Source organism: Ursus americanus, chromosome 15 (assembly GCF_024610735.1).
Source record: "Ursus americanus isolate L20-20 chromosome 15, mUrsAme1.1.p, whole genome shotgun sequence".
NCBI classification, from domain to species: Eukaryota; Metazoa; Chordata; class Mammalia; order Carnivora; family Ursidae; genus Ursus; species Ursus americanus.
Genome location: NC_142141.1, coordinates 18,753,791 through 18,778,179, shown reverse-complemented (window position 1 = coordinate 18,778,179; position 24,389 = coordinate 18,753,791). Strand labels below are relative to the sequence as shown.

Below are 24,389 nucleotides of genomic sequence, written 5' to 3'. Positions count from 1 at the left end.
TGAAGAAATTGAGTCAGTGATAAACAACCTTCCAAATAACAAAACTCCAGGCCCGGACGGTTTTCCTGGGGAATTCTACCAAACATTCAAAGAAGAAATAATACCTATTCTCCTAAAGCTTTTTCAAAAAATAGAAACAGAAGGAAAGCTACCAAACTCATTCTATGAGGCCAATATTACATTGATCCCCAAACCAGGCAAAGACCCCCTCAAAAAGGAGAATTACAGACCGATTTCCCTAATGAATATGGACGCCAAAATCCTCAACAAGATACTTGCTAATAGAATCCAACAGTTCATTAAAAGGATTATCCACCACGATCAAGTGGGATTCATACCTGGGATGCAAGCGTGGTTCAATATTCGCAAATCAATCAGCGTGATACATCATATCAACAAGAAAAGACTCAAGAACCATATGATCCTCTCAATCGATGCCGAAAAAGCATTTGACAAAATACAGCATCCTTTCCTGATTAAAACCCTTCAGAGTGTAGGAATAGAAGGTACATTTCTCAATCTCATAAAAGCCATCTATGAAAAGCCTACTGCAAATATTATTCTCAATGGGGAAAAGCTGGAAGCCTTTCCCTTAAGATCAGGAACACGACAAGGATGCCCACTCTCGCCACTATTATTCAACATAGTACTAGAAGTCCTTGCAACAGCAATCAGACAACAAAAAGGGATCAAAGGTATTCAAATCGGCAAAGAAGAAGTCAAAATGTCTCTCTTCGCAGACGACATGATACTCTATATGGAAAACCCAAAAGAAGCCACTCCCAAACTATTAGAAGTTATAGAGCAATTCAGTAACGTGGCGGGATACAAAATAAATGCTCAGAAATCAGTTGCATTTCTGTACACGAATAACGAGAACGAAGAAAGAGAAATCAGGGAATCCATCCCATTTACAATAGCACCAAAAACCATACGTTACCTTGGAATTAACTTAACCAGAGATGTAAAGGACCTTTATTCTAGAAACTATAAATCACTCTTAAAAGACATTGAGGAAGACATAAAAAGATGGAAAGATATTCCATGCTCATGGATCGGAAGAATTAACATAGTTAAAATGTCCATGCTACCCAGAGCAATCTACACTTTCAATGCTATCCCGATCAAAATACCGAGAACGTTTTTCAAAGAACTGGAACAAATAGTCCTTAAATTTGTATGGAACCAGAAAAGACCCCGAATCTCCAAGGAACTGTTGAAAAGGAAAAACAAAGCTGGGGGCATCACAATGCCGGATTTCGAGCTGTACTACAAAGCTGTGATCACAAAGACAGCATGGTACTGGCACAAAAACAGACACATAGACCAATGGAACAGAATAGAGAGCCCAGAAATGGACCCTCAGCTCTTTGGGCAACTAATATTTGATAAAGCAGGAAAAAACATCCGGTGGGAAAAAGACAGTCTCTTCAATAAATGGTGCTGGGAAAATTGGACAGCTACGTGCAAAAGAATGAAACTTGACCACTATCTCACACCATACACAAAAATAAACTCCAAATGGATGAAAGACCTCGATGTGAGACAGGAATCCATCAAAATTCTAGAGGAGAACATAGGCAGCAACCTCTACGACATCAGCCTAAGCAACCTTTTTCATGACACATCCCCAAAGGCAAAAGAAACAAAAGATAAAATGAATTTATGGGACTTCATCAAGATTAAAAGTTTCTGCACATCCAAGGAAACAGTCAGAAAAACTAAGAGGCAGCCCACGGAATGGGAGAATATATTTGCAAATGACACTACAGATAAAGGACTGGTATCCAAGATCTACAAAGAACTTCTCAAACTCAATACACGAGAAACAAATAAACAAATCAAAAAATGGGCAGAAGATATGAACAGACACTTTTCCAATGAAGACATACAAATGGCTAACAGACACATGAAAAAATGTTCAAAATCATTAGCCATCAAGGAAATTCAAATCAAAACCACACTGAGATACCACCTTACGCCAGTTAGAATGGCAAAAATAGACAAGGCAAGAAACAACAATTGTTGGAGAGGATGTGGAGAAAGGGGATCCCTCCTACATTGTTGGTGGGAATGCAAGTTGGTACAGCCACTCTGGAAAACCGTGTGGAGGTCCCTTAAAAAGTTAAAAATTGAGCTACCCTATGATCCAGCCATTGCACTACTGGGTGTTTACCCCAAAGATACAGACGTAGTGAAGAGAAGGGCCATATGCACCCCAATGTTCATAGCAGCAATGTCCACAATAGCTAAATCGTGGAAGGAGCCGAGATGCCCTTCAACAGATGACTGGATTAAGAAGTTGTGGTCCATATATACAATGGAATATTACTCAGCAATCAGAAAGAATGAGTTCTCAACATTTGCTACAACATGGACGGCACTGGAGGAGATAATGCTTAGTGAAATAAGTCAAGCAGAGAAAGACAACTATCATATGATTTCTCTCATCTATGGAACATAAGAACTAGAATGATCAGTAGGGGAAGAAAGGGATAAAGAAAGGGGGGGTAATCAGAAGGGGGAATGAAACATGAGAGACTATGGACTATGAGAAACAAACTGAGGGCTACAGAGGGGAGGGGGGTGGGGGAATGGGATAGACCGGTGATGGGTAGTAAGGAGGGCACATATTGCATGGTGCACTGGGTGTTATACACAACTAATGAATCATCGAGCCTTACATCGAAAACCGGGGATGTACTGTATGGTGACTAACATAATATAATAAAAAATCATTATTAATAATAAAAAAAAAAAAAAAAAAAAGTGTGTTATTTTCCTAACGATAACTAAAGTCTTCCTTGGTCTATCATGTTAACTCATTCTCCTTGAATTAGCTCATTCTTTCTTCCTAATTTTCAGCCAGGAGAAAGTCTGTAGTATGTGTTTGTGTGTATATGTGTGTGTACACAGAATACAATATCATTTCTCAGGCAAACTCTAACAACACAGTCTACCTGTATGAACTTTTCAAATTAATTAAATTAATTAATTAAAGTATCCCTACTTGAGTCAAATTTCTTCTTTTTGAATTTTAACTGGAAAGAATCAATCTGTGGGCTAGCCTTACAGAAATATTCTCTAAATGTAACTCGCTTGCAGGGAGACATACAAGTGAATCTGAATAATAAAGTAGGAAGAAAAATGCTTACAGTTTGATTGCTATGCCAAAGGCCATCTGAAGACTGTGTCACAGTGCCATTCCCATCTGCTCGACAAGAAAGAAAATTAATTATAATTACAAAAAATATTGAATTTTCACTGTAGACACTAAATATATTCACATTGCCTTCTGGTGGTGAATAAAAAGTTGAGGAATGATATGGCCAAATGCTGCAGACATTGCAAAAGTCATACCAAGTTACTAAGCTGTATTAATTTATCCTGTAAGTTTAGGTTTCTTGACCATTTTGTCTTGGTCCCTTCAAAAATGGACAGTTTGTCTTCTTTATGGAAAAAAAATGCATGTATATACAGTTTTACCTACAGTGTTAGGGGAATCACAGAGGCCCATTCTTGGAACTGGGTTAAGGATGCCACTTAGTGGTAGGTAATCAATACTTTCACGCCAGCTAAGAACCTGTCCATGAGTGCCCAAAGGCCACATGCACATCCAAAGGTCAGTACCGCTCTATTCCGACTGGACATTACATTGGTTTTATTCAGAACGTGAGTAAAATGTACTAAGAGATCTAAAACAAGTGTCATATAATTCCTATGTTAGATGCCAATGTGCCCAGACTTTGATCCAGAAGTATTTTATAAAATATCTGTTATATCAGCTGTGAAACTAGTATATCTTATACTGCCAAAAATCCTAATATAAAAGGATATTCTGCCTTAAAGCTTTGATTGTTCAAGTTTTAACAATTTTGAAACATCGGATTTTGTAAATATAGCTAGAACTACAAGGGGCTCCTGGGTGGCTCAGGCATTGGGCGTCTGCTTTCGGCTCAGGTCGTGATCCCAGGGTCCTGGGATCGAGCCCCGCATTGGGCTCCCTGCTCTGCTGGGAGCCTGCTTCTTCCTCTCCCACTCCCCCTGCTTGTGTTCCCTCTCTCGCTGGCTGTCTCTCTCTCTGTCAAATAAATAAATAAAATCTTAAAAAAACAAACTATAAGCTATTAACAGTACCCCTCATAAAGTTGTTGAATTAGATGATGCACATAAAGGACTGAACACCATATTAAATAAATATTATTTAATAAATAATAAATAATAAATTTTATTTATTTATTATTAAAAATAATAAATAAACAAATATTAAATAAATAAATAAATAAAGCTGTTATTAATTATTACGTTACACTGGAAGGAGCAGCGGGGAGAGAGACACTGTGCAATGCCCCTCCCAACCTCATGTCCTTCTAGCATCATTAACATGGGGGGACGAATGCCACAGCTTGCCCGTGGGCATACAGCTAGTAGCTGGCAGCTGAACTGGGGGCTGCCCGTGTCTAAAGCAGAACTGTAGGGCCTCCCTAATCTAGAAATGGCAGTCAGTGAGACCTGCCTTCAAAGAATTAAGTGAGATAACGTGTGACAGTTTCCTGGCACATACATCTCTCCAATGTGGGTGGTGGGCCGTGTGAGCACCAAAGTCCCTTCCAGACAGAACTAACATTCTTTGCTCCTGTGAGCCTTCGGTTTGCTGGAGGCTGGCTCCGGCATGGTGAGGATTTGGCTCGAGACCCTCAGGTACACTGCCAAGGTGGCGACGATCGCGTAAGTCATAGGGGACACAGCTGCTCCCATGTCTGTTCCACTCTGGGAAGCTATACCTTGACCAGGTTTTAGTCCTATGACTCCCAACTCCGATGTTCTTCCCACTCAAACCCTAGAAGCGTGCGGTACGGCTGCTTCCTACTGCGGCTACCTTGTGTTTCTATTTATTGTCACTTTGTTTTTGTGCCCAGAAACAGTTCACACTAAGGATTCCACTTTCGAAACCAAATGTCACCATTATCTAATCCCAGCTGAACAGGCCCCCCTGTGAACCTCACTGCAGGTTCATTTTAAATTTACCAGCTTCCGGGGATGACTGGCAGAAGGTAAGCCATGCAGGGGCCCCTGCGGATTGGCAACTCCTGAGCACAGTGAGTCATAGACACTAAGGAGGAGTCTTGCAAGGCTGGACCTGTTTGGATTCAGCACAGACACAAGCACACATAAACCAGCTCCACGTTACAAAGGGGTTCAGCCTGTGGCACTCCCCAAAATAACCACTACGGATAACAGAATTATCTGGGGCAAATGAGAGGATTCAGCAGCACCTTTCTCTACCACAGGAAAGACAGGTGAATCTGGTTTCAGAAAAGCAAAGATTATACAAGACCTGCCCAGAACGGGGACAGTGGGGAAAAACTGGAGAAGGTGGTAGACAGGCTCAGGGGACATGCCTCTTAGTGCTGGTGCTGATGTCCTCAGCCCATCTCAAGGTGTCCATGTGCAAGCCTCACAGGGCAGCAGGGGAGCTTCCTAGAAGGACTTAGGGTCTGGGTCTTCCATGAAGCATGAGTATGGTTGACCCGTTTGGTCTGGATAACGGAGGGCTGCATTTAATGGTTTTATGGCTCTGGCCCAAGAGAGCAAGCCCACTAGTAAGTCTGGAGTCAAAAGCAGTTTGTTTGATTAAGAAAAATAGTGTTATGCATGTGGGTGTTCCCAAATTACACAAGCTCCCTGGGCCAGTCAGGCAGATGGATTCTAGACTTTCGAAGTTAAAGAGTCAGAGTTGCTATTGTATCTATTACTTAGCACCTTGTAACTTTTGTCTTAGGTTTTTCACGTTATTTAATCCTCAAAAGCATTCTACGGAGATCCTTGTTATTCCATCCATTTCACAAATGATAAACACAGATTCTAAATGAGTAAGACATTTGTTCAAGTCACATGGCTGATTGGAGTGGCCAGTATCAGCATTCATGTCAGACTTGCCCTAGTCAGAATGTGGTCTTTTAACAATGCGTCAACGATTATCAAAATGTGAGTACTCCCAGATGTCCAGGCAAGAAAATGAAGTTACCTGTCGGGCAAGAGTACAAGGGTGAATCGGTGGGCTGCCTCGTGCTGGTTTCCTGCAGCACAGTAGGCTGGGTTCCTGCAGTCTGCATTGCAGAAGTTGTAGCTACTGGAATAAAAAGAATAACTGTGCTCTCTTTGTAGAGGAAAATGCCCACCCCCAGCAAAAATAAAAAACAAAACTAAAACCAGGAATCACCGTCAACTTCCCGGAGTGCCCACACCCAGCCATCCCCTGAAGGCATGCCTCGCCCCCACCCACTTCCATTCCTTCCAACTTCCTCTTAGAAAAGTCTTCAAAGAGGGCCCTGAGGCACCACTCCGCCATCTGGGCATGCCATTATCATGAAGAAATCTGATCTAGAAAACAATCTGGAGAGTTTATCAGGATCTAGGTTCTACTCCTAGGATCCGTCCAAAGCCTACAACAGCACACCTTACCTAGGACATCCAATTAAACTTTTAACCGTATAAGTGACGTTTCACTTCCAAGGAATAGGGCCTGGGAAATTGTGCTAATTTGCCCATCCCCCTTCACAACAGCCCAATCTAGATTTCCTGGCTTTATTCAAGTTCCCCATTATCCATCCAAACATTACAGCACAGAACACAGACTCACCATATTTAATGCCTTGAGGGCTCTTCAAGGTGACAACATTGTCCAAAGTCTGAACCTTGGTGATAATTAACAACTCTCAAAGCCACGTTCTTGGTGGACCATGACCTGGCTCCTTCTGCACTGGCATTCTGTTCACTCCTTTTCTAAGACTGATTTCCTGTGTTATCTGACTCATCTTCGGTTTTGCACCTAAAAGCCTCACTAAGACTTTTCCAGTACAAGGCTAGATTTCCCTTTCCTTTCTAAAATCACTCCTTTATTTTTTGTCAAGTATCTCACCTTACGTGCAGCGCTGGTCACTTGCCTCTTTGTGTATTTTATTAACATTTTAAATATTTCACTTTTATGTATTTTCCTCTTAGAGCACCACAAATTTTAGAGCAAGTTAGTGGTGCTGGCTGGACAAGAATTCCCAAACCTGGGCTTTTCTTACCTTTCATTGGTCTTTCTGTTCTCCCTTCCCCACAGTGGCCTTCACATTTCAACATCGCCCTTTCTTGTGTTCTGAACTATTTTCCTGCTTCTCTCTAATGCTCAAATCTATATCAGGATGTAGCTCTGTTTAAGAACTAAGAACAGGACAATGCAATGAAGTCAGGTGATCAGAAACTTTGTTCAACTTGGATCTGTGCAAAAGACCTCTTGAGCTTAATTTTTTTTTTCCAAGTTTGGGTCTTAGCAGGCATCTTTCTTTTCTCCCTGTTTCTAAAACCTTACATCCAAACATTCCACAAATATTTTAGGCAACTAGCGTACACAAGAGGCATGGAGCACAGGAAGAGCGTGGGTGTAAAGATAAAATGTCCCCACATTGGATCTGCTCCAGCGGGCACCTCCTTCCTGTTCAACTCAACTCAAACTCATGAGAAAACCATCAAGACAAGGATAAGGCTCAATGAATACTATCCCTGAGGAGGTCACATGGACATATAAGCCGACACTTGTCTTCTGAATCTTTGCTTTAAATATGCATGCTCACCAAACCCAGCCCACTAATCCACCCCCATTTGCAGGCACAAACTAAGTATTACAAAGCTAAATCAATATTGAGAAAGTCAACAGATTCTCTAGTGTCTCCAGCTGCCTCGAACGAACAGACCTGTTTTTCTTACAAACTCTTAGAGCTCTAAAATCCCAGTTTTAACCTAAAGCCCTGTCTTCCAAACTCAGCTCAAGGCCCAATCCTTCAGATTCCTCCTGATTAAATATACATATGGTTCAATAGGAGTCAGGGAAAGTCAATGTTTCATCAGATTTTTCTGGCTAAGAGGTTGTGACGTCTCTGTTACTCCTCAGAATCCAGCACTACCCCAATGGGTCAAAGAGTTTTGGAGGCTTTAAGAATCTCCACTAAAAGTTATCTTTTTAATCCTAGAGATAGAAGGTTTGAACCTTAACTTGTCCTCAGAATGGCAAGCTATTTCTCTACCTTTAAGTCAAATTATTCTCCATTTGTATTAAATCTAAGCTCTTATTTATCAGAAGTTTGAAGTATGAACCATGTGGACTGAATGGAAAAAAAAAGACATGTAAGTTCTAAATCCCTGAAGCCTCCAAATCTGATGTTTACTTTTTCATCAGTATAAATAGCATCTTTTGCTATTTCCATGCTCCATAAATAAATTAAAGGATGCTGGAAGCAAAACTGTGTAAGTAGATTGACTGCCCAGAGAAGACAGGGTAATCATATAAGGATTGTTCAGTGAGGATGTCAGATCAAGACAAATTCATCCAAAAGTAAGCTCAGTGCTCATGGTAGAAGGTACAATCCAGTCGTTAAAAGCACATGCCCCAAAATTCAAATTAATGGAGAATGAATCCTGATTCGAGTAGTTTCTATCCATGTAACTTTCCACAATGAACTCAGACCCTGTGCCTTAGTTCTCACAACTATAAAATGAGATTGAATCACACCGATAGTGCACAGGGGTTGTCATAAGAATTAAGCAATATAATATCTGTAAAGCACTTAGCATGGCTCCTGTCACATAGCAAACAGAGTAAATGTTAACTTCACTGAAATCTCATCTCAAGTGGGGGTCTTCCTTCAGAACGGACTAGCTGATCTCTGCTCAGAGCTCCTTGCAAGGACAGAATTTCATTAACCTGACCCTTACTCTCTGGCATTCCCTACTTTTTCCTCAAACACCTGTGCTCAACTGGGCCAAATCCACGGCACCTTCATCAGATGTCGAAGATCAGTGGTCTGGTTTTTCGGGGATATTGCCAGCAATGAATGCCTTGGAGAATCTGACCAAAAGCTATGTGTCCCCTTCCTCTAAAAATGATTATATGTAAAAAGGTACATATAATTTAGGCCAGGTGTTCATGGACCCTGTGAAGCCCATGTTTGGAACCCAGGTAAGGACCCTTAGCTTACATTGTACTTCTGCCTTAACACAATGCCTTTGGATGGTCCACGTCCTCTCATTAGAAGACCCCTGGGCTCAAGAAACACATTTGTTTACCTGGCTTGACGTTCTGCGTGGGTGCTGGCGTTGAAGAAGTAGAGGTAAAGACCCTAGGTGACGTTGGAACATGGGTGACCTCAGCTGGAGTTGGAAACCAACATGAAAGCAAGGATTAATCAAGCAGCAAGAAACAAGAGCCTTGTGCTAGGCCTGTGTACTAATGCGACCAATGAGAGACTGTCCCCAGGCAGAATTAGGCACTAACCTTCCCTGAACTCGGAGTTCTTGGCCTTGGTCAACTAGAATCTGTGACAGAGGAGGGCTTGGAAGACAAATTTGCAAAAAGGAAGCAGCTGCATTAAAAGGTATATATTTGGGGAGATTCAGAGGTGAAAAATGTCACCTGGTATTTGCACTGAAGCACTTTGAGAAGACCAGTCATGCATATCAGATTTCTGTATCTTCATAAACATCTGTGAGGTAAGGAAAATGTCTAGAGCCTGGGGCTACCTTTATGCTCTCCAGGGTGAATGACTAAGACTTCACCAGTAGTTCCCAGACCTAGAAGTCTTACCAAATGAATAGCATTCAGTCCAGTCAGGCCTGCGGGTAGCATACTGACAGAGGAACCTGCGTCCTAAATGAGGACTAACTCACGCCCATTAGCATACGCTAGATAAATCACATAGCTGATTTATACTTTTGGTTAGAAGGTAAACTAGACCTTTTAACACGGTTCCTTCCCACCTAAGAGGTAACAACAGCTGATAACGCTGACTTTCCAGATTCGCCGTGGTATATATAGGATTCCAAATCACTTAGTCAGGGTGTCAGCCAGACGGAGCTAAAACCAGAAGTTAGCCCGAACACAGGGCCTGGCACAAAAACAAACCAGTGAAAGACTGAATCAAGAATGTATACTTTTGAACTCACTAGGCACCTTTTTCTCGGCCAGAAGTTTCCTTAAATTTCGACTTGACTAACTACAAAAGAAAATCTGTGTCACTTAAATAGGGTACAGTTGGTTTGAAAATTTTTCTTTCCAAAAGATCTGATTTAAGTTAGAATCTGAAGAGGAAAAATCTTTTTTCAACAAATATTTGTGAGTGTCTATTATATGCAGCATTAGTCCAAATGAGCAGAGATGAGCAACGTTTCTGGAAAGGGCCAGACAGGAAATACTTTAGGCTTAGGAAACTTGCTCCACTCCACCTCTGGGGAAGCCACCATAGACAATCTATGTATCAAACGGGTATGGCTGCTCAAATAAAAATTTATATAGCAGCAGGCCTGTTTTGTAATCTGATCTAGCCCTGGGGCTACAGTTTGCTGACCTGATCTAAGGTGTAGTTGGCGACTTTCGAAAAGAGTACAATCCAATCCCCTCCTTCCAGTTTAAAATCTGATGGGGGGGAGCACACATGCAAAAAATCTGATCAAAGGACAGTAAGGGAAACAAAGAGGAGGTAACCTAATCAAATTGTCTAATGAACTTGGTTTCTTCAGTGGCAAATATTTTCCCTAGGCGTAAGCGAGGAAACTATAACTGTAGATGTTGGTGGAAAAAAGCCCAAAGAGAAGTTTTAAAGAGTAAGCTTAGGTGGTGAAAACTGCAAGCAAACTTAAGCCAAGAATTGGTTATTGGAGGCAGAGTCTCCTTGGCTCAGTTACAGACCCTCTTCCCATGTGACAGAGCACTGCCCTTGTAAGTGCCCACATGTTAAAGAATTTTGAAGCACTTTACAAGTGTCCTACTAATTTCTTGGCTATGTCAGTCCCTAACATTCAGCCAAACCAATAATAAACTTCACAAATCCAAAAAAATTGTAATCATAATCTCTTCTCCACATGCTGCTTCCTCGCATCTGTCTAGAGCACAGGATTATCACCGGCCTCTTTTGGCTTCCCTAAATTGCTTCCCACAGATGGTTTTCCCCACGGTCAGCTATTTTCTCCATCAAAACTGACCTTATGTCACTAGTTTTCACAAAAGAAACAAACCAAGTCCAAAAGTTGGGAGATTGCAAAACCAAGTTCCTCTTAATTTAAAAAGGAAAAAAAAAAGGAAAGAAAGAGAGAAAGAGAAAGAAGAAAGAAAGAAAGAAAGAGAAATAAAGAAAGAAGAAGAAGAGAAAGAAAGAAAGAAAGAAAGAAAGAAAGAAAAAGAAAGAAAGAAAGAAAGAAAAAGAAAGGAAGAAAGACAGACACATAGTTTATTAAGGCCACAGGTTTTGGATTCTATTGTCGATATCAGAGCTTAGCGGAAAGAAATTCATTAGGAGGGAACACCAGAAACCAGGAAATCCTGAAGAATCCACTCCATTCATCCAATGGTAAAGAAAATGAGGATGTTCACACCAAGACAGAGTTTTGGATTTCATCAAATTCTTAAAAGCAAGTGGTGAATAGTTATTGGGATGTAAATGTTTTCGTATTGCAATCAGGTCACTTTAATTTTTAAACAAGCAATTTTGTGATATGATATGAGATATGCTTCAAACAATCCCAGGCAGGGCAGAGGAAGGATAACTACATATCCCTTTACGACGTATATACAGCTAGACTGAGTTGACAATTGTTCTAGCTGGGGGTTATACCTACTTGGCAAGACCTGCTTTATATGTTTGAAATTCTCAAAATAGTTTTAAAATGTTAAGGACATTTAAAAATTCTTCTAAAACATCATCTCAGAGAAAAAAAAAGGGCAGTTCTTTAACTTGACCAAATTTAGCTTGATAAAAATGTTCACTCTGTTTCACAATGAAACACTGGATGCTTTTTCACGAACCGACTAGCGTTTTTGAAGCCCTGCTTTAGGAGATAGTTTGCTGGCTGGGAAGGTCCTTTTGCCTCCGGTCTTGCTCACGATGGGTCTGAACACTTCATTTTATACAAATAGAAGTTATTCTATTTCCCAGCAGTTAACTGAAAAACAAGATTGGAGGAACCTCCCCTTTTCCTATTAAAAAAAGAGAACGTTACTACCAAACTGGAAACATCTCAGCTCACCCACGTGAAGTGATCAGAGGCAGACGGAAGACAAGCTCACCTGGCTTTATCTCCAGTGATAGGGTGAGTTTCATATCATTGAACCACCCCTTGTGCTCAACACGGCAACAGTACAGACCCCTGTCAGTCTGGGCCACATTCTCGATGGTCAAAGACACGTTCCCTCTTGAAAGGTTTCCCTTTAGCTTATAACGCGGGTGCTTCCGAACGGTGACATGCGATCCGTTAGTCCAGACCACTTCATCTGAGCAATGGGAGAGGGGACATGCCCCTCGGCCCCAGCACATGGTTGTGACCCCATTAGCTGTCGAATAGGTGCAGGGTAGTGTGATGGAACGACCCACCACTCCAATCACTTGAGTGTAAGAAACTGCAGCATCTGTAAGGAAAGACAAAACAGAGCATGAGGACTCAATCTTTTAATTTTACATTTATTTTCACTTTTTTCTTTTTTTGTTTAAAGATTTTATTTATTTATTCGACAGAGATAGAGACAGCCAGCAAGAGAGGGAACACAAGCAGGGGGAGTGGGAGAGGAAGAAGCAGACTCCCAGCGGAGGAGCCTGATGTGGGGCTCGATCCCATAACGCCGGGATCACGCCCTGAGCCGAAGGCAGACGCTTAACCGCTGTGCCACCCAGGCGCCCCTTCACTTTTTTCTTTTTATATAGTTTATTTCACTTGTAATCATAGGACTTTGTGTCTTCAATTTAAAAAATGTACTATAAGCGTTTTTACATTAACATTATTTAAAAGCATTATTTATTTGATATCGGTAGATAAAAATATAAACTTTTTTTTCCTGTATTTAGGATTGTTTTCTAATGGCACAGATGTCTAAGAGAAAAATTACCAAGACAAAGGGCAGTGATATTTTCGGTCTCTTGATGAACATGGCCAAACTTCTTTCTACAACGTTTGAACCAAATGACACCCCAATAATATATGAGTGTGTATCTCACTCAATGTCGGACAGGTAGACGCGCTTATTAAAGAGGTAATGCATACATGTGGCTTTCCCCCTCCCCCAGATTCGATTGCTGTCTCAATAGAAATATGGTTGAAAAATTCTATTGCATTTAAAGTTTTAATTTTTATGGCAACTTTGTAAACTGCTATTGCAAGGGAAGTCACCTCACAACACCTCTCATAAGAAAAGCAGAGCTAGTGTTTTGTTTACAATATTACTGGCTTTCATTTGCAACAACATGGATGGAGCTAGAGAGTATATATAATGCTAAGCAAAATAAGTCAGTCAGAGGAAGACACATATCGTATGATTTTACTCATATATGGAATGTATGAAACAAAATAAATGAACAAAGGAAAAAAAGAGAGAGCAAGAGAGATCAACCAAGAAACAGACTCTTAACTACAGAGAACAAGCTGATGGTTACCAGAGGGGAGGTGAGAGAGGGATGGATGAAACAGGCGATGGGGATTAAGAGCACACTTATCGCGATGAATGCTGCGTAATATATGGAGTTGAATCACTATATTGTACACCTGAAACTAATAGTATGTTAACTATACCGGAATTAAAATAAAAAACTTAATTTTAAAAAGTATTATTGGTTTAAAGGCAGAAGTCTAGTAAACTCTCCAGAAATCAACTTTTAGAAAATGCATTTCTAGGGGCACCTGGGTGGTTCAGTAGGCGAAGTGTCCGACTCTTGGTTTTGGCTCTGGTCATCGTCTCAGGGTCATGAGATCAGGCCCTGCGTTAGGCTCTGCACTCGGTGCAGAGTTGGCTTGTAATTCTCTCTCTCCCTCACCCCCCCCACCATCACACTCTCTATCCCTCTCTAAAATATATAAATAAAATCTTTTTTAAAAAAAAGAAAAGAAAATGGGTTTCTAATACTTCTAGGAGGAGTTGAGGTTTACCATGGGCTTTAGAATCAGTCTAAAAAAATCCAGTATGGACCCCTTCTCGTAAGTTGGTAAGAGCCCCACAACTGAGCGAGGCCCACTTCCCCTGTGAAAACAGAGAATTGGAAAATAATCATGTACTAAATTATGCCACTTAAAAAACAAAAACAAGAAGTCTCTCCTGGAACAGTGGCATAAAAACCCTATCGTGCCAAATGCAGTCAAGGTAGCCCTTAAAAGAAATCGGAAATTCACCAACCACTCATCTTTAGAATTGGACTATGACTTTGGGAAATGCTTTGGGAATAAAAATGCTCATTGTTACATAAAATAAGAAAATGACTTTTTCACTGAATTCTTATATCATTTTGCCTAATATCATTTTTGGATTATAAATATAATATATGCTAATCATAAAAATCAAGTTATACAAGTTATAATAAGAAATGAACTTTCCCCATAATCTGACTTCTGGAAATTACTGTTTTTAAAATTTCAGATTATGTCTATTCCTAACTTTCCCCTCTATCTCATGGAATGCTTGAAATAAAATATTTTTAAAAGAAATAGTTGCACATCATTTAAAAAAAAAACCAAAGGACACAAGATAGTTCGATGAAGGACTAGTCTCTTTTCCATCTTAGCCCAGTCTTTTCTCCCCATCGCCTCCCACCCATGCTAACACTGTTAATGTATTTAACATACACTTGAGTAGTCAGTCCATGCTTACACGACTATCTACCCGCTCCTTTTTGTTTGTTTGTTCAAACACAAATGGCAAGATATGACACAATCTTCGGCGTTGTGCCCGGTTCACTTACCCATGCATTTTGCAATTCGCAGCATTTAAGCAATTTCTTTTGAGTAAGATTTAGCCTGGTTCTTTGGCCACTAGTTGACCCACTAGTTTCCACCAAAGCCCAAGCATATCCATCTTCCTACACCACACTCACACATCTCCTACACTCCCATCCTCAGGGCTTCCAGACCAGTCCACCTAGTCGCTTACCTGTCAGAAGTAGTATGAGGCTGGAGATGGCTACCCAAGGTTGCATGATGGTAACGGCCTGAAAGAAAGAGAAAGCAGACTGGTAGGTGTGCCCCTCACCAGATGGTCTTGAAACAAGTCTTAACTCCCAGTTTGCAACTTCTCCTTTCACCCTGACTGGCTGAATCACATGAGCCTGCCCCATTAGCAATGAGAGACCAAGCACAACAGCTTCGGGCCTCGGTTGGCTCAGGGGTGGCTGACGGTCCTGCACCTTCCAGCAGACAGCAGCCCCTTGAGTTCGGCTCCTTCCCCACAGAGTCCACACTGACTCCTGATGCCGACACAGGGGATGAAGGAGCAAACGGGAAGGAAACCAGAGGCAGGTTCGAAGAGGGGAACATCACAGCAAAGCCTAGTCTTCACTTACCCTTGGCCTCTGAGATGAGCATCAGCTGGCCCGTTGGTGAGTGCAGGGTACTCTGGGCTCTATGGCTCCAAAGATCAGTTCCCAGTCTTCGTCATACTGTCAGGTTTGCCAGTAGCAAGAATTAAGCAAGAACATGAATCACTGTGCCCAACCATTCGTGTTACAGGAAGCCATGACTCAGACCACATCTTACTGAGTGATGACAGGAGAATGCTTCAGGAAGCAGATTCGGGCCATAATCGGGTTCAGATCCCAGCTCTGCCACCTGTGAAGCTGGGGATCCCTGGGGTTACTGAGCGCCTCCAAGACTTGATTTCCTCATTTGTAAAAATAGCATGAAACATACTTGCTCTGTCTCCCTCAAAGGATTGTTATAATGAGCAAAACGGATGTAGGAGAACTTTGAAAATGAAACCTAAATACGCATTAATGCTAAGCAAGGTTTTTGGAGACCTGCATAGCGGGCTCTGTGCACTTAATCCTTGCAGATCCCCTCGGGCAGGTGTTGCTACTAACCACATTCATGGAGGAGGAAACTGAGGCTTGGGGAGGTTAAGTGAGCTGAGGATCCAGCCCAGGTCTTCTGACTTTTGCTCTTAATTATTAAGCCATACCAGTATGTGTAAGCCTGCCAAGTACTTCGTTAACTGCCCTTCTGCTCTGAAGATTCAGTAACTTCCTCCCAAGGACGCACTGACGCTCCATTTCTAGGCGCGGTCCATCACAGGCTCCGGAGCCGTGGAGGACGGGCTGGACATACTGCGGCACTGGGTCCTGGGCTGCCAGGAATGCGAACCCCGGGCTCCGGCAGTCTCCACGCTTGGAGAAAGACCTCAAGCCTGATGCTACAAACTGGTGACCCGAAGACTATATTTGGCCCACAGAGGTACTTTGTACCATGGTGTTTAAAAATTCATTTCTTAATTAATGGCCAAGGATTTAGAAATCGAGAGAGCCCGTGGGAGAATTCAGCTTTTCAGCTTTGTTATGGGATCCAGTGAGATGGCCATCCACGGCCTGTACCAGCCAGCGCCCTCAGAGCGTGCCCTCTCAAGCCTGCCGCTGCACTGCTCCAGCCCTGTCTGCAGAAGGCCTTGGCTAGAGGAGCCCCTTGCTTTAGACTCTGCCCCACCTGCATGAACACAGCTCCTTCCTGTCACTGGGCCTCCGCACGTGCTGTCCCCTGGCCTATTTCCCGAAATTCACCTTTTCCATAAAACGGTTGTACCATATGATCTGTAATAGCCCTCCTAGCTTTTCCATACCGTGCACTGGAGTTCAATTAGGCAACAAGAGGAGTTCTCTGAAGGGAAACGCTCATTTCTAGACACCCACTTTGCTCTTATTCTCCGGCTTTATATACTTAGAGGGAAAAATATTGAGCCCCACCTTGACCACTGCCAAAAGTGAGGGACAAATTCTGAAATGCCTCACAAAGAAGTAGGTCATACCTTATATTTATTTGGGAGGCAAAATACGTCATGACTAGTTTTGTTATACTCTGAGACTCAGCCAAAGCCCAGCAGGTCAGTGGTAAGGATTTTTCTGATTTAATTCAATCCTACCACAGTTTTTATCCACTTACAGAGGCTAACGGGACATGACTCAATAATCTAAGAATGAAAACACCCAGGATTGTGCAATCAGGTGGAGAGACAGGTACGTAAGCAACTAGTAAAACTGGGCAGAAGGATGTAAATGGTAAATATATAATCAGACTGTGTCACTCTTCCCCTTACAACACTCCCATGGCTGTCTCAGAAAAAACAAAACAAAAGCACTCATTTCCTACCTAGATTTACAAAGTCCCGCACGGTGATCCGGCCCCTGCCCACCTCTCAGATTTCTGCTGTGTCTCTCGCTCCTCCCACAGGGCTCCAGCTATTTGGGGTTCTTTCAAATGTGTCCCCACATTAGGCTTTCGCCCCTAGTGGTGCCCTCTGCCTTGATTTCCATTCCTTCACCCCATCTGTTTCAGATTTCTCCTTTTCTTCTCAACCCCTGCTTAAATGTCACCTTCTCAGACATCCCTCCGGTCCCTCTGTCTAAAGAAGCCAACGAGTCACTCCACTACACTATTCAGTTCTCTATGCAGCATTTATTCCCTTGTTTTCCTTGACTCTGTGTGTGTGTGTGTGTGTGTGTGTGTGTGTCTGTTGTCCATCCCCCCTTTCTCTTGTACTGCTAGAACTTTCCATGAAGATGGGGTTATTCCAGCTCAGGGATGTTGTACAACATAGTAGCTGCTAGCCACATCTGACTACTGAGCATTGGAAATGTAACTAGTACAACTGAGAAGGTAAAAAAAATTTTAACTTAATTTAATTTTAATTGGTTTAAATAGCCATGCATGGCTACGGTTTGGAAAGTACTCAGTTCTGGACCATAATCTCCTCTAAGACAGTATTCCTGAAACATTGTAAGGGATCCAATTAGTATTGATTAAATAAACGAATGGAAGCACAAAGGCATGGGGGGAGAGCATTCATTGACTCGGGTAGGAGGAGGGGGGACAGGAGGGAGTGGCAGAAAAATCCCTTAAAAAAGTGACATGTGAGGTTCATTGTCAGAAAATGGGGGAAAGGCAGAGGGTGTTTCAGTGGAAGAAATAATGAGCAAGAGCCACGATAGGGACACAGAACCAAGGCACAGAGATGTCCACGGACTGTACAATTTTGTAGGACTGAATTTTCTGGCAAGTCCATCTCCATGACAACCTCTATTGTGTTCTAAAGGCTCCCCAACAGCATAGTGTTGTTCTGTTTTGTGTTTAATTTGAACTAAACAACCTCCATGAATCACTAGTCTTTAGTGCCAACTTTGTGACCCCTGAAGGCTGCACCCTGAGTTGAGGGGTAAGGCTCAATGGGTGACAATGCTCAGGCACCAAACACGAACTTCCAGCTGCTTACTTTCCCTGAGAAGGAGCGCCACCGCAGGGGCACCAAAGGGACGGCATCCGGCTTACCTTCGAGAAGGGCTCTGCAGCTGCTAAGTTGAGAAGCATGAAGACCTGTCAGGAGACTTTTGTAGCATGTCAGGAGAGAGGAAGGGATGAGAGCAGATAGTTCAGGCTCTGGATGTTTACAAAGCAGAGCAAACAGGATTTCCTACAGGATATGAGGTGTAGAAACTTAAACATGACTCCAAGGGATTTTGGCCTGAACAACTGGACGAACTGGAAGGGCCACCAACAGACACAGGGGAAGCTGCATGTGATGCGGGTTTGGGAAGGAACAGTCTGGATTTTGAAAGTGTTGAGTTTCAGGGGGAGGCTGTTGGAGTTCAGGAGGCAGGTCTAGGACAAAGATACATATTTGGGAATCATTGGTACAGAAATGGTACTTTAAAGCCAGGAACCTGGACGAGAGACTCAAGGGAATGCTTGCGGCTAAGGACTAGGTCCGGGGGCCTTCCCCAGAAGGCTGGAGTGGAAGAGGCACCAGCACTGACAGAGAAGCAGGGCTGGGAGGTAGGAGGAAAAGCAAAAGGTAAATGGGATCCTGGAAGTCAAGTGAAACAAATGCACGCAGCGAAGAGGCAATGATCACGCAGCCAATGTTGCAAAGTCAAGGGGTGAGATTTGGCCACCTGGGAATCACTGGTGACCTTGACAAAAGCGGCTGTGGGGAAGGGTGGCTGAGTGACCGTTTACTTTCCCGATGTATGTTACACCTCAGAGAAAGACGTTCGCAAGGAAAGGGAAAATCAAGAGAGAGTTGGAGGCAGCGAACTCTTTCAGGGAGTTTTACAGGGAAAAGAAATGGAAGAGGGAGTTGGGGAGCATGGTCAAGAGAATGATTTTGAAAATGACAAAAATGGCAGCAGGGTTTGTATGATATGGAGATGATCCAGAGGAGGAAGAAAAATGGACTTGGGAGAAGAAAAATGTGTGGAGTAATGGAGGGATGAGATCCAGTGCCCAAGCTGGGGATTTCACTTCCACATGACCGGGGCGACACATCCGTAAGAACAAATGGACGAGGGACTCATGTAGGACCATCCGGCAGCAGGAAAGTTTCCCCGGAGGTGGGGGCATAAAAATGAGACCAGCCCAGGAGGCTGGCGGTGGTCTCCAGCTACCTGCAGGCACAGGCCAAGGGGGGAGGGGTGGAGACTCCACAGTGGAGTATTTTTTTATTTTAATCTTCTCCAGTCTCTCTCCCACTCTCTCTCAATAATCTCTCCCCCACCTTAAAAGCATTTAATGGCTTCCCAATGCCAAAGTCCAAATTCTGAAAACTGCCTACCTTCCCAAGCTGACCACACCCTTCCACCCCAAGCCTCACAAAACTCCAACCAAACTAAACTGTTTGTATCTGCTAAATATTGTAAGCCCAATAGTTTGACTCAGAAGAGACTATGATGAAACCTGCAAGTCAGAAGCCAATATGAGGCTCCTCCTCGACCGATCATGACACTTTATACAACTAGTTATCTTTTACAATTTACAAATGTTTTTACTTTACAAATCACAAAAGTCAATAAGCCAAACTGCTAATGTAGCTATGCTCTAGACACATTCCCATTTCCATATTATATAACACCCATTTCACAGACAAGGGAAGGCTCAGCAAAGGTGCGTGTTGACTCTAAGGTCACACAGCCTTCAAGTAAGCCTGAATGAATATGGCTTCCTCCAACGTTACACCTTTTCTCTCAGTGATGTTGCCCAGGAAAAGCATAAACAACTCAGACTGTATAAATCCATCATTCTATTTGAATGAGCACCTACCTCCCAAGAAATGCAAACATTTATTTAATTTTATGTGAATTTCCCCTAGTTCATCTTGGCTTAATCATCACTGTCCTAATATCCCATATCAGACTGAAAAAGGTCAAGCAGCAAAGCTTTTGGTTTCCAGAGGACTTACGGACAGGCAAGCTCGGGGCGGTTCTCCAGCTTCTCTGGTGGTCTGTCACTGACCCTCCCTCAAAGGATTTTACGGAGAAAGACAACTTTCTCCCAGCATCCCGTTCTTTATCTCTTTGCCACACCTGTGTCTTTGAAAGTTAAGTTTCTCCAGTCTCCCAATCTTTTCTGGGGAATTGATCTATTTACTAAGTCACACAGATCACGAGGAGATGTTAGTGTGCTGGAACAGTACGTGTTCTCTGCTAGGACCTTTTTAAAAGATTCAGCACACATCTTGATGTTAGGTCAGGCTCCAGGCCTGGAAAGCCCTGCAGACTTTGAGACTGCTTACACATGAAGGGACCTTAAATGGGGGCCAAACCCCTCCATCTACAGATGAATAAAACGAAGAATAAAAAGAGGAAGAGTGTGCACTGGGTGTTATACACAACTAATGAATCATCGAGCCTTACATCGGAAACCGGGGATGTATTGTATGGTGACTAACATAATATAATAAAAAATCACTAAAATAAAAAAAAAAAGAGGAAGAGTGTGGGACCCACAGAGGTCACTCAGGGTAGATGCAGTAGCGAAAGCTGTGTTTGTCTGCTCTACTGTTGTTGTCACTCAACAAACATCGTTTCACCAAGTATTGATTGAGCAATGGAACACCCTAAGCACAGAAAGTGAATCTCCAGTCTCTACCCTCGGAAGTTTAGGAAAACACGCTGCCCCCTTTCCTAAGAAAGAGGGAGAGCTGTACTATGGTCCAACAGAATTTATATATTCATCTTTCCAATGTTAATAACATGCCGATTGAGACTCAGAGCTTTGAAGTCATGCATGTAGGGCAAGAATGTCAGAAAGCCGGATGGGAGCCAAACTCCAGCTCACACAGCTAGGGGGCACAATTTGTAGAAAGCAGAATGTTTCCCCAAGACATTATGAGATTACAGGCCTTTTTTTCCTGCCTGAAGCTAAAACAATGTTATCTACTTAAAAACAATGACAGCATAGATTTGCTTTGGATTAAAACTTTCAGTTTTCACCTGTGTCTTGCTGCATAATCCCATGATCCTAAGACGTTTCACCCACATCCATTTGCGGGCAGATGGGGGATCAAAGACAGGTAACAGCCTTGGGCTTTTGTCAGATAGGGTTAGGGTAGTTTTCAAAAGGACTCCCCAAACCAAGACCATTGCAGGACTCCGGCACCAAATTAGCCTGCCTGTGCTAGTAGCAATTAGGCAAAACATACACCAAGTTCTGTCGAAACCCCTGGCAAGGCACTGTGTTGGCGGTGGGCATGGAGACTTTCAATAATGTCCACAACACCCTCTTCTCATTCATGATTTACTTTGATAGAGTGTCAACATTTTATTGGAACACTCACAAAGAACTGTTTCCAAGAAATATTAAGTGGAAAAAAACCTCACACAACAATCTATTTCATAGAAACCCATTTTTGTAAAAACACCGCGGCCAAATGACAACATACGTGTATGTGTGCGTATCTACACGGCAGAGTCGTGGCAAAGGAGATGGGGATCCCCACCCAACATGTTCAGAGCGTCCTCTCTGGTAGGGAGGCAAGCAGAGGCAAGGGGGACTTTCAGTTGAAGGCTATGTATGTATCATTGCAGTTTTTAATTTTTATTTATTTATTTATTTATTTGAGGGAGAGAGAACAAGCAGGAGCCAGGAGGGAGAGGTGGTAGCAGAGGGAGAAGCAGATGCCCTGCTGAGCAGGGAGCCTGAAAGGGGCTCCATCCCAGGACCCCAAGGTCATGACCTGAGCCAAAGGTAGATGCTTAACCAACTGAGCCATCCAGGCGCTCTCATTTCAGTATTTTAAAACAAGAATGTACCAATGTACTGCTTATAGAATGTCTGTAAAATGTTTTAACTAAAGAAAAATAAAAAAAAAATCAAGCGAGTCCCCAAACTGTATGTTCTTACAAAAGTGGAAGTCTTTTGCATTCGTGTAACATACTTTTCACAACCTAATTACAACCATCCTTTTCTCTATCCCAGATGGAAAAGAAAGCAACTTACGTTGTCTAAAGCCGCATTCAGACATCACCAAGCACCTAGAAAGCTGGCAGATTATGAAATAATGCTTTAATCAACATACAAGCGTTTATACTGTAGAGCACATGTTTTTCTACAAAACAGAAAATACATCAGGTCACTCTGTTTACTCGGGGGTCTGCCGTTAGAATCTATGACACTTGTGTCACCATGCATTCACGAACTGATATTGATGGAGCACCTGCCGTGTGCCAGGCCATCTTTACTCTCTGAGAGTCACTTGGAATTTTACAGAGTTAAATTAAGGAAGTGGTAGAGACAAGGACTAGACTAGGAAGGAAAGAGGGGAAACAAAATGAAGACATCACCAAAAAATGCTTCTCGGTATTATTCAGCATCTGGTCGGCCGGTCTGCTATATGCTTATGGTTTTTCATTGTCATCGGTTCCTTGGCTATGGGGCTGCCCTGATAAACTCTGACTTCCTCGAAGGAAAAACGTACAGATCTTTGTCTCTGGGGCGCCTGTGCCGTGGCCTGAGTTTGCAACAGAACAGGCAGAGATTCGTTCTGTCAGTCAGTCTACAAACGCTTATCTGGTGCCGCCTAGGAGCCAAGCACTGTACTAGGCATCCGGGCTAGGAGATGAAGGATAGACTATTTTATGGTTGAGCATTGGGGAAGACAAATCACACACAACCAATGTAAGCAAATAAGGGAATCTCCACCTCAAATAAACTATGTAGGAAGTGAACTAGACTGAAGCTAGGCAGGTGGGGACTTTAGATCGGGTGGTCAGGGAAGCCGTCACAGGACATTTAACCAGGAAAGATGAGGAAGGCAGGTCTGCAAATGGTCTGAGAGAAGGATTCCAAACAGAGGGAACAAGTCCACTGAAAAGGCGCTGGAACCAGAAAGAACTTGCTTTGTTCTGGAAGCAGCAAGGTGACCAGCGTGGCTGAAATAGAGTGAATAAGAAGAGGTTGGTGAGGTCAGAAAACATCCAGTCCCATGAGAAGCTGTTGAAAGGTTTTAAATAACAGAGCAACTGAACCTGTTTGATGACTTTAAAAAAGAAAAACAAAATACTTGGGCTGCTATGTAAGGAGAATGGATTCCTAGGAGAGCAAAAGTGGAATGAGGGATACCAACAGGAAGCTCTTCCTGGGATGGATGAGTGGGTGCATGGATGGGATGAAGGAAGAAAAGGAGGAAGAGAGGGAGGGAGGAAGGGAGGGACAGAGGAGGGAGGGAAGGAAGGAAGAAGAGACAGAAGGAAGGAAATGAATGAATGAATGACTGTGATTACAAAGGAACAGGCCTATGAGAGTCTCTTGGCCTGTGTACTTTTAGCTTAAACTGGTTCTTAAGTCAAATTTCAAAAAACAAAAATTATTTTGAGATAAAGGAACATTGCTGGAGTAAATAGTTTTCTAAAATGACTGCCTTGAGAAAGATAATATCCAATTAGCAATACAATGATTGGCATATCTATTTAAAAATATATTGTTCTATAGTCATAATACTTGAAACACAATCATAACTTTTGATACTACAATTCCATATCTAGAACTTCATGCCTTGGAAGTACACAAGTACACATAGGTTTTCGTACAAAGGATGCTCCTTGCAGCCTTATTTGAAATGGAAAAGAAACTAAATATCTATGGATGGGGAAATGATTTAATAGATTATTCACATTTGTTCTACTTAATACTACACAGTTATCTCAATGAGTGCTTTTGTCCCATATAATCTGACATGGACCAATGGCCTTCTACAAACAGTGGAGAAAGTAAGTTGCAATGTGTGTCTTTATGTGTGCATGAGAGAGAATAGGGAATGGTCTAGAACTTTACTAATACTGTAGCCACTAGCCACGTGTGGCTATAGAGAACTTAAAATGTGACTAGTCAGAAATGAGATGTGCTCTAAATAAAAAATACTCACAGGATTTTGAGGCATAAAATGGGGGGTAAGGAACTCGTCAATGATGTTTCTATTTATTCTACATAAAAATAATACTCTAGATGGTTGAGTGTAAAAAAAACCTATTAAAAATTAATTTCACCTGTGTCTTCTTACGTTTTTTAACACAGCTAGTAGAAATTTTTTTTTTAAGATTTTTATTTATTTATATATTTATCTG

The 24,389-nt window shown here is 42.3% G+C and overlaps 1 protein-coding gene and 1 long non-coding RNA gene across 7 annotated transcripts in view; one reads left to right on the top strand and one right to left on the bottom strand.

Annotated features, from left to right (window-relative positions):
• HAVCR1 (hepatitis A virus cellular receptor 1) overlaps positions 1–16,059 on the bottom strand; it is a 29,637-nt gene extending 13,578 nt beyond the window's left edge. The window contains exons 1-6 of one of the 6 annotated variants that reach the window (XM_045791986.2): positions 15,354–16,059; positions 14,945–15,002; positions 12,104–12,442; positions 9,112–9,195; positions 6,029–6,133; positions 3,156–3,211 (exon numbers count right to left, since the gene is read on the bottom strand). In XM_045791986.2, coding sequence (XP_045647942.2) covers positions 3,156–3,211; positions 6,029–6,133; positions 9,112–9,195; positions 12,104–12,442; positions 14,945–14,990 — 630 coding nt within the window. In that variant the 5' untranslated portion in view covers positions 14,991–15,002; positions 15,354–16,059. The other 5 variants (XM_045791985.2, XM_045791987.2, XM_087867829.1 and 2 more) reach the window with 5 other exon arrangements.
• LOC123788536 (uncharacterized) overlaps positions 16,050–24,389 on the top strand; it is a 19,155-nt gene continuing 10,815 nt past the window's right edge. Inside the window, exons 1-2 of the long non-coding RNA XR_006778535.2 lie at positions 16,050–16,239; positions 16,941–17,012. This is a non-coding gene — a long non-coding RNA (uncharacterized LOC123788536). The remainder of the gene's footprint in view (positions 16,240–16,940; positions 17,013–24,389) is intronic.